This window comes from Cygnus olor, chromosome 1 (genome assembly GCF_009769625.2).
Source record: "Cygnus olor isolate bCygOlo1 chromosome 1, bCygOlo1.pri.v2, whole genome shotgun sequence".
In the NCBI taxonomy this organism is placed as follows: Eukaryota; Metazoa; Chordata; class Aves; order Anseriformes; family Anatidae; genus Cygnus; species Cygnus olor.
The window spans coordinates 26,625,743-26,636,279 of NC_049169.1; the positions used below are offsets into that span (position 1 = coordinate 26,625,743).

At 42.7% G+C, this 10,537-nt stretch overlaps 1 protein-coding gene across 1 annotated transcript in view; it reads right to left on the reverse strand.

Annotated features, from left to right (window-relative positions):
- The window catches only part of CFTR (CF transmembrane conductance regulator), an 86,100-nt gene extending 76,736 nt beyond the window's left edge, over positions 1 to 9,364 (reverse strand). Inside the window, exon 1 of the mRNA XM_040550160.1 lies at positions 9,117 to 9,364. Within this exon, the coding sequence (XP_040406094.1) occupies positions 9,117 to 9,169 (53 nt within the window). The 5' untranslated portion in view covers positions 9,170 to 9,364. The remainder of the gene's footprint in view (positions 1 to 9,116) is intronic.
- Between the last annotated feature and the right edge of the window lie 1,173 nt (positions 9,365 to 10,537).

A 10,537-nucleotide genomic window follows, 5' to 3' on the forward strand; every position in this document is an offset into this window, starting at 1 on the left:
TATAAATATCATATACATAACTTACTGTTTGAAGTTCTCTTTGGTTAGATTTCTAATGACCATCTCTTTATCATTTACTTTAGCAATATATAATAGATTTGTTACTATAGCTATTTCTTTCCCTAGCGGTCTCACCCCACGCAAGCAAATTGTAGGGATAGGACAGATGTCTTTGGCTTCCCAGAGAGTATTAACACACACTGTTGACTCGTCAATAGGATTTGACTCTCCCTTTAGGCTGCTTTGCGTGCCACCGAAGACAGAAGGAGCCTGTGTGTTGCTAAGCCGACCACATGGTTCTTCCTCTGGTGCACAGGAATTCCCCAGGGACCTGGGACCCTCTCTCAGACATGAAGAGCATGGCACAGTAGCAGAGCAGTGGTGCTATGCTGCTCCAGGACAGTCGGGCATGTTGTGCCCGATGCTTTGTAACCTAAGGTGTTTGTAGAGCCACTAGTGCCTACTGACCATAGGAAAAGACTGATAAACCACATAGATCTCAGCCATTCCCAAAGGGTCAAACCAGACCAAATGCTACGAGAGGTTCTCACTCCAGTCCTGTTCCAATGGGTGTCCATCGCTCCAGCAGCAGCACAAATTGCAAACTGTACTTTATGTTATACGGGAGGTGGCAGCTCTACCACACTTGAAATGTGTTTACAGCACCAAACCCCTCCTCGGAGCATCCTGCAACACAGCCACACAGGGTGAGCCCAGCTCTACATGGCCCTTGCTACCAGGTGGGACAACCCAGCGCACCTGCAGCACACATCTGCCGGGCACCATGGCCTAAATCCTGGGCCTTGTTGCCCTCAGCAGAGCAGGGTTGCAGTTATCTTATTTTGCTTCAGATGGTAACCTGCTGAAATAATTTTCAGGGTATGTAGCCTGCTGTAGTAAACTTCCAGCATTTTCCCCTTTAAAAAGAAACAGATGTGATGTTCTGAGATTAATATTAACACATACTTATTGTAGGGCTCCAGCAACAGAAGGTAAAAACAGATCTTATTCATTTCTGTTTTCTTTGTTGTTGTTTTTTTTTGTTTTTATACAGACCATCAAAATTAAAATTTAAATTTCTTCACTAATAAACAGTTCTTTTCTGCGAGGAGTTCTTTGACATGAAAAATATTTAGCTGCAATATCATTGACTCTGCCACTAGCTGTGAACAGCACCGTTTTAAGAATAATTGATGTTCTGCTGAAACCCCAGGATTTCAATAGCTAATCTTAATTAGCTAAATCAGCAACTTTTTGGAAAGTCTTGCATTTTTGGTCTTTTTTTTTTTTTTTCAAAGTGGTATTTAATCAGATTATTATCTAATCTCTAAATGTTTTTGATATTCAGTCTTTTAGCAGAAATGCAATATTTTTCCTTTCAGTTAATAACATAGTCAAAAATCTTTCAGTTTTTGAGGGGAAAAAAAGTACACAAGAGGTATGAAGGTATTTAAGCAGCGTAATGTACAAGGGTAAAACACGATCAGCATATTAAAGTCTGTCAACTGTTTGGATACCAAAATCAAGTATAATATATGCCTCAAATATTTCTTTAATAAAGCTGTCACATACCATAGAGGTGATGATGTGCTACAAACAAGGTTTGCAACAGTTTCAAAATATACCTCCAGTGACAGTGTCTAGGAGAGAATGTTTCTTCATTTTCATTCTTTTTCTGTTGTATATGCCATAGCAAGAATATGAAAGAAAGGGTTTTTCTTTTCCTACTCTTTTAAAGACGCTTAAAACAGGTAAAGAACATTGAAGACAGTCTGTATCAACAAAGTTATTGCAGAGCTGTGCTATTCATGACTGAGCCGAATTTAAGAAGCTCCCAGATGTGTCTCCCAGATGTGTCACTAACGTAACAACACCCGTCTTAATTCAGTTTAGCACTCCATTGTTTTAGTCATGCATTTATAGATACATTTCATAATAATTTAGCAGGAAGTTGCACCTTGCATGCAATAGCCCCTTCCAAATCTGTAATCTGTTCCAGCATCAGCAACTGGCATGTGATCAGAGGTAAACATCTCAAATTGAATAGATTTGTGGCAATTTGAACAGGAAAGGGGAAGGAAATTACTTATTTAATATAAATACTAACTATCAACAAGTAAATTGCCACTACAATGATATGTAATTAATGCGGAGTTGTAGGCTGCCTCTCTACGACTTGCTTTTTGCCATCTTCTCTTCATGCTGCATCATATGATGCTGCTAGTCTTCAGTCTGACTCTTGCAAATTAATGAGAAAATATCTCACATCTCCCAGTTTCCAAAATGACCTTGGACTCTGAGCAAAGCAATGCTGGTGGTATTTGGGTGTGGTTTTTTTGTTTTGTTTGCTTGTTTTTGGTGTGTTTTTTGTTTGTTTGGTTTTTAGTATTTGTTACCTCCAGAGAGATAAAACCATCCTAGATTTCAAAGACTAACCTTAAACTGAGTTAAACTGAAAGAAGTTAAAATGAAAGATCAGATTGACTCCAATACAATAAAGGTTCACATTCTTTACTTTAAAAGTTGAAAAAAGCTTATAAAAAGAAAAGTACCAACATTAAAACACAGCATGAGAATATACCTGGAACCAAGTACACTTCCCAGCTGTCACTTGGGATTTTCTCCTAAGGCACAACCTTGCCTGTGGAGTCAAGGCAACAATTCTGCAGCAAGCCACTCAAGCACCGCCTTCCAGGAGCAGTCCCTTCTCCTGCCCACCCTCTCCCAAAGGAAGGATGCTTACCTGTATCTGACAGGCAGGAGGGTGCTGGTTTCAAAGGAAAAACAATTATTTTCAAAATACGTCTTAAGCACCTACTTACTCTCTCCTAATTTTGGAGCTTCATGACACATAGCCTCGGTTTAGCTACTTGCTGACTCCTAAAATGCTCATGGAGTTCCTTTTGCTTATATGAGACTTTGTGATACATAAACACAGCCTGTGAGCTCTTGGTCATGTAACCAGGCTTACCCTTTCTCCCATGGAAGGCAGTTGAAATGCATCTACAAGCTTACATTGTATAATATGTAATGCCAAAGTCTTCTTAGCTACTACAGTTCAGTCAGATCTTTGATTTACTTACTTATTTTAGAGGACATACTGGGACACATTATTATCCAGAGTTAGATCTGGCACCAACCTGCCCCCAGAAGCACTGTAACTACATGCATATGTTGTTAGAAAAGATATATATATTTTTTTTATTAATAATAATAATAATGGCAACCTGTAGAACTCTCCTGCAATAAGCAGCACTAGTCTCGCCAGTTTGAAAGTGAGCACATTCAAAAAATTTAGATAATCAGAGACTGAAACTGTTTTGCATGAAAAATGTGATAATTGCTTCCTATAGAAATATCCTGAAATAACATTGCCATACCCTTGGGCAACTGAAGTTCTGGATAGGAGATCTCAAGCAGTCTCCATTTGCCAACTCCACCACATGCTCCCAGGACAAGTTAATTTTTGCGCACCCCTCTTTATTCTCTACAGAACTAATAAGCAAACTTCTTTTTAACCCATCCTTTGTGCTATCTACTTTGACCTTAAGATCTTCAAAACAGGCTTCATTATTAAATGTTCAGCAGTGTCTAATAAAATAGACTTCAAATTTGTATTAGGGTTTCTAGAAACCTCTGTAATAGAAGCAATAAATCTACTTTCTATGTCAATGCCTAAAGTATTAAAAACAGTAGTTCAATGATTTGGGTGGATTATTCTCTATCCTACTAAAATCAAATAAGCATGGTGAAGGAGAAAAGGTATAGGCAGGCCTGCAAGTCTTTCAAAGACCTGACCACTTCATTTTGAATACTAAGTTTTTTTTCCTGTAGAATAAAAAGCTTTACATGTACTTTAGAAATTCAGATGCAACTTGCTACAACAACTGTGCTTTAGAAGTAGAAAACACCCAGAGAAGGGTGCTGTGCTACACTAGGTTTGCACTTCTGCTAGTTAGATCAAAGATGCAGTATCAGGCTGAGAAAAGGACAGATTTCAACCTTATTTAACAGAAAGACATTCCTGTGGCTAAGTGATTTCAGAGTAGGAGAACAACATACTTTCTTCAGTCCTCTTCAAGCTTCATATTTAACTTTGGAAATATTAATAGAATTCAAACTTCCTAAAGAAGCCCAAAACCTGCACAGATGTCAACCATCTAGGGGCTGACTTTCCAAAGTACTGAAAACTCACTGTTACAAACAGGTGTGAAGGGTGAACAGACCAGCATGTCCCTAGGGCAATGACTAGGCAGCCCCATGGCACCATAATCTATGCTGCAGCTGCATCTATGCTTGATATTCACTAATGGACAGGATTTTTGATTACCTGGGATCAGTGAAAGCCAAGTCCTCAGGACTAGACCCAAAACAGGCCTTAAGAATAGACTTTAAGAAATTTGCCTTATGTGTCTAAGTGTCTAAGCTAGCTGTCACAGCAACTGAGACATCACACTGCAGGATTCAACCCACCTGCTCGTAGCTGCCGGTGTGCACAGTACCCTCTTGGTATTAATTCTTAAAATACATGGCTCAAGCATAGGGTGGGGACCACTTTTCAGCCACTGTGTCTCACAAGGTGAAATACCTTTTGGAGTAGGTCTAGCCTTAGCTCCTTTTTCTGTGTGAAAGGATTCAAACTAGTCCTCATGAGAATGCCTTTTCTAATCAGAAACTAATTTGGTAAAGGCACCCTCAAACATTACTTTTGAAAAGGTGTCATTGCAAATAATAATAATAATAATAATAAAAAAATAAATTAAGAATAAATTAAGCTAGGAAGAGTGAAAGAATAACTATGACTAGTACGCATGGACCAGGTACTCTCAAAACTTACATCCTGGATTACCAGAAGACATTTAACAGACTTCATAAAATGTCCCCTTAGAAGAGAAATCAGGACTTATTTGCAAACAAGTTTCTTACCCAGCAGACTACAGAGACACTTTTGCTCTTGTGCTTTAAACTGAGCTTGAGAGAGGGAACTAAAGTACTTTCAAAAGGAGGGACAGACACTATCCATACACTGGTAACTAGTCCTACCTCCCAGAAGACATTAGAGGGAAGGACACGTTGAACTGAATTTGCTTTCCTATGCCTCTTAGGGCACACACAGCAGAAGAAGGAATCCAACACATATCACCATCACACTACATTGTTCTTGGAACCAAGGGATAGCCATGTGAAAAGATGTTGAGTTACTTTCTGTCTGGTTTGGAAAGAAAAAGCAACTAAAGGAGGCCTGCTGGACTGAGCCCATGAGAAGGCAGAGCATGAAGATGGCTTGGTTTAGATTGCTCATCTGGATTTAATGATAAACATGCATTGAACTACTCAGTCCTGCTGAGACAGTTGTCATATTGGTATATACCAAAGCAAAAGTATATGCTTAGAGAGTTGGACAGGAGCATAAAGATTGCCTTTTGTGAACTTGTATTCAAGTATCTAAACTCGGATATCAAAAAATAAATAAATGAAAAATCAGAATTGTCCCAAAGTTGCAGCCACTTCTGATACTCCAGTGATGTGTTTCCAGTACCCAGCCATAAATGAATTATATCCGCATTAATTAAACCATAATGATACTTCCTGACCTCAGCTAATCTACAATAAAACCAGGTCACTTCAAAGTACTCTGACTTGTTTGCAACAAGCGTTATGGCCTTGACCCTGCAAAACCCTATGAACATATGCAACCTTGTTATATAGACAAGAATGAAGCTTCCCAGCAAACATGAAGCTAAGCACATAACCATCTGACTGCTTCTACATAAAAGTTTATTTTCTTCAAACAAGACAAAAAGTTGCCAGTGCACAGATAAAGTGTTTTGGAATGAAAGGGATTAACTCTTTAAATGTAATAAGGAAAATAAAATTAAAAAAAAAACTGAAACCCCAAACACTTAATAGCTAGGGGGTTGTAAGTGTCATACTAATAGAAGATCTCAAACCTCTTGTCTTCATATCTCACTTCTGAACCATCAAAATTCAGTTTCTGAAACTAAAACTGTTCAAATTTAGGATGAAACTTGGTTTTAGTGTCTAAATACTACCACCACCACCCCCCAAAACAATTCTCCTCTTTGCCCCATCAGTCTAGGTGATCTTGAAAATCCAACAAAATGGCAAAAAAAGATACTACTCCTTGTATACACATGACAGTGTCTCACCTTTCAGCATAATGAAATAAGAAAGAAAGCAAACAAACACAAAAAAAAAACTACAAACAACAGTGAAACATGTTTAAATTATCCACTTATGAGCAAGTACCTCCATTCTGATTTTAATACATACAGACCTATCCCTCTAGCCCAAACAGGACACGTAATCGAACAATAAAACCTTGTCAACAGCTTTATAGACATCAACATCAAGAAGCTGACAATACATCATAAAATATTAAATAAATATTAAATAACATTACATTTATCCACAAGATTTCCTGAAATGATAACTAATATATTAGTGTTACTTTTACTAAAGTGGCCTTCAACTTATTGCAGTTTATTCAGATTGATAATTCACAAATGATACCAACTGACTAGAGAAGTTACTTCACTAAAGCTTTCATCAATGTTCGTCTTGAGAGCAACTATTCTATCATTGGAAAAAGCAACTTTTTTCCATACACACCCCTTATTTCAGACAAAATGCCCTTGAGCTCTGTCTCATGTTTTCATGGAACCAAAGTGTATACAATGTAGGCATGTCCTGAAGTTCTTTACTAAACAGCACCAGTTTCACAAACCACTGATGTGTGTACGTTCAGTTAAAACACTGATAAAATATTCTGACATCTTAGAAAACCTTGTTCCAATCTAACTCATTAATCACTACCTTGTGGGTGTTTCCAGTTGAGTGGACAGGTCTCCTTGCTGATATGTAACAAATACTTCTGTCTTTATGAAGCTCATTACAGAAAACATACTTCAAAGCACTATACAATTCTTACACCTTGATGAATTTTTGCTCTGGGATAGCTTACCTTTTAATGATCTTTGGCATTGATCCTAATCTATATCTGATGAGACAGAAACTGATGGAGTCCTTGAGGACTGAAGCATTTTCAAACAAGCTAACATGTCTCATAACTACAAATAATGCGTGTTTTAAAAATGTATATTGATTTACATGTTTATTTGTAAAAGAAAGCTGTTCTTTCTGCCAGTTTGGCTCTAATACATTTTCTTACCTTTTGGCTTTCACTTTTGATATTTTTTAAGTATTTCATGTAACGTTTGCAAGAAACAAAGGCATTCGCAGTGTATTTTTTAAAGTACAAGTAAGCATACACTTTGTAATTAACAAAAGCATATCATTCAGAATGTATTAGAATTACATTAGTCTTTATAGAAGTTTCCATACAATTTTGGCTGTTCTTACCCAATGAACAGACCATGTACTTTAATAGATTGATTTATCTTTGAAACAGTGCTACTACAAAGTTTTGTAAATACATTTATCTGGTCTAGTCAGTATTGACCATGATTATCTCTTTTACTTCGTGTATTAGTTATTACCACTTCCTTTACAGTAAGATAGTTGGTGCAATATCACGCATCATGCATGAGGTGTTTGATTCAAATGCCATTTAATTGACTTTAAGACTTGGATTTTAAAAGACTTCAGATCAGACCAAAGGATGGTTAATCATGCACTCACTGCGCATGAACTGCATCTAGTTTCAGCCATGGGAACTTTAACTAAGGCAGGAATCAGGAATGTTTACTTTAACCGACTGGGATTTTTTCTCTACCCCTTCCCAGCTTCTAGGAGAGAGCTGACAGAAGCTTTACAGAGAAATGTAATGAAACACAAGTGGCTCCATGACCAATGAAGTCAGTATGCAGCCTTATTTCCTACGGATTTGTATCTTAATACTTGACAGGAAAGCTAACTGAAGCTTCTTCTACGGAGAATTTATACAAGTTTACTCCCATCATCCACAGGCTCTGGATCTAACAGCATATGAGAGCAGGTACAGCTTCTTTCACACCGCAGCATCTGTAAAGGACAGCCCTAGGATGCTCTCCTTTACCTGGATGTTTGCAAAACCCTAGAAACCAGTGAAGTTTAGGATCCTTCCCCACTATCACATCTGGCTAAAAGGGAGCAAAAGGACTGAATGTGGGGGAGGCAGGCAAAACGAGCAATTCATAAAGACCACTTCCCTTCAGAAACCTTTTGAAATAAAAAGAAAAAAAAAAATGACCTAGACCAATCTGCTGAAGAGGAAAGTCATCCCAAAATGTTTAGAAAGGGAATTAAAAGCCCTCAGTTACTCAGCCAAAGCCCTCGTGCCAATGTTATGGTTTTATATCACGTGCTCCCATTTCAGTCACTACGTTCATGTTTTGCCCAAGATTTCCTCCCTCCCCTCAGCGCTGCCTGAAAGACCCTCGAGTAACAACAGGGGGAAAGCAGCTCCCAGGAGAAAGGGCAAAAGTGATGGCATGTGGGCTGGTGCCAGCCAGCTTGCCCTTTCCAGCTGGCAGTGCTGCTCCTAGCAAGGTGATGCAGAAGGTGTTTGGGTCTCTATACTGTCTTTTAAAGCATGTTGTACACGGGTGCTGGTGTTGACTCCTTCTCTTTTTTATTCGAATTTATGGAAAAGAAAAGGTGCCAGGGACTTGACTTGCAAGAGAAAGCTTTGGAGGCTTACAAGGAACTATTGCCACTAAATCTTGCATTGCTGAGCCAACGCTAAATACCCGACGAGGCACAGAGGAGGAACCCCAGCTCGGGGAGCAATCCCCCCACCCTGCCCTCGTTCTCACCCTGCGCAATGAGCTAACAGATTAGCCAGTTGAGCAATTTACCAAAGGTTGCTCAAATTGGGTCATAAATTAATTTCTCGGGGACCGGGGAGGCTTTATGACACCTGACAGACGAAGCCCGTTCAGGTGCCAAACCGCGGCGGGGACACCACCAAAAAGAGGAGGGGAAAGGAGGGGGAAACCCCGACCCGACACTGCCGGGGATCCCCCCGGGCTCGGACCCCTCGCCGGGCAGGGGAGGGGAGGCCAGGGGTGGGGAGACCAGGGGAGGGAGGAGAGGCCAGGAGGGGCCAGGGGAGGCCAGGAGAGGCCAGGGGACCGCGGCGCCGGGGCTCCCACCTGAAGAAAAGTTTGGAGAAGATGTTCGCCTTCTCCAGCGGGGACCTCTGCATGGTGCCCGCTGGGCTGCGCCGTGCCGGGACCGGCGGCTGCCAATTGCTCACGCCTGGCTCGCCCGCTCCGCTCCGCTCCCGGGGCTCTCCCACCTTATCCGCTCGGGCCGCTCTGATGTCATTGCCTGCCTCCTTCCCCTGCCCCTCTCCCCGCCTCTGCTGTGCCCAGGTTCAAAAGCGGGAGGGCTGGGTAGCCGGCCCGCGCTCTGCCTCCTCCTTCCTCCTCCTCCTCCTCCTCCTTCTTCCCCGCCGCGCCCGGCCCCCACCCGAGCGGGGTGTCCCTCCGTCCCGCAGGCACCTCGGGACCCCCCTGCAGACACCCAGCACCCCGTGACCGGAGCCCTGCTGGCAGCCCCGGCCCCAAAGCCGCCCCCCAAAATCCCCAGGTGGGCACCGGCACCGGGCCGGGGGCAGGTGGGGAGCAGGGAGCGCTGCCGCCCGCTCCGGGACACACGTGCTGCGATGTTTTTTTCAGGTTTTCCTGCAGGCACAGCTACTCGAAGCTCAGGGGATGGGAAAAGCGCATCCCGCCGGGGCTCAGCCTGAAGACCCGGGTGCAGTCGGGGTTTCGCAGCGTTGTGTGCGCGCTGTGCAAACAAAAGCCCTGCTCTCGGAGACAGCATGATGGAAAGCACGCTTAAAGGAGAACAAAGATGTCAAGAAGCAGGAACAAGAACTCGTGATTTAATGCTGCAGGCCGGTTGATTTTATTTAATGCTTTAAAGTGCTATTTACACACCCGGTTTTTCTTTCACTTCTGTGACTTAAAAAATATCGCTGGAAGAAGGTCACGCTTTCCTAAGCACGCAGCTGTTCCCCTCCAAGCTGGTTCTTTAAAGAGGCAAACATGCTACCCCGTGGTCCTACAGCTTGCACCACAATTAAACCAAACTCTTTGCAAACTTCGCAGGCGTTTCCATTTCACCGCACCCCGCCGCGGTTTCACACGGGATTCCTTTGCCTTGACAGTCCCCCCTCGGGGGCTGCGGGCAGCCAGGAGGTGTCCCCTGCCCCTGGCACAGCACCGGGCTTCTTTGCGCCCCCCACGGCCCCTTCCCGGCTGGGATTTCCCAGTGACAAAGCCGGCAGGCAGCGGCACGGAGCAGGCAGGGCTCCAGGAGGCTGCTCGCACTTCGCCGTGTCTTCAGGCAAGGCGCGGAGGCAGGAGGAATAAATCCACCCGGGTTTCGGGACGGGATCCCTTCGGCATCCTGCCACCTAGCGGAGCCGGCTCCCGGGGCCCTGGTGATGTGGGGACAGCCGGTCATCCTTCCAGCTCCTCCTAGGGTGCTGAGCTAGGAGGGGAGGCGAGGACACGCATCCCTCCTTTGTAGGGCACGGGGCGAGGCTGGGAACCCCCTGCTCCTA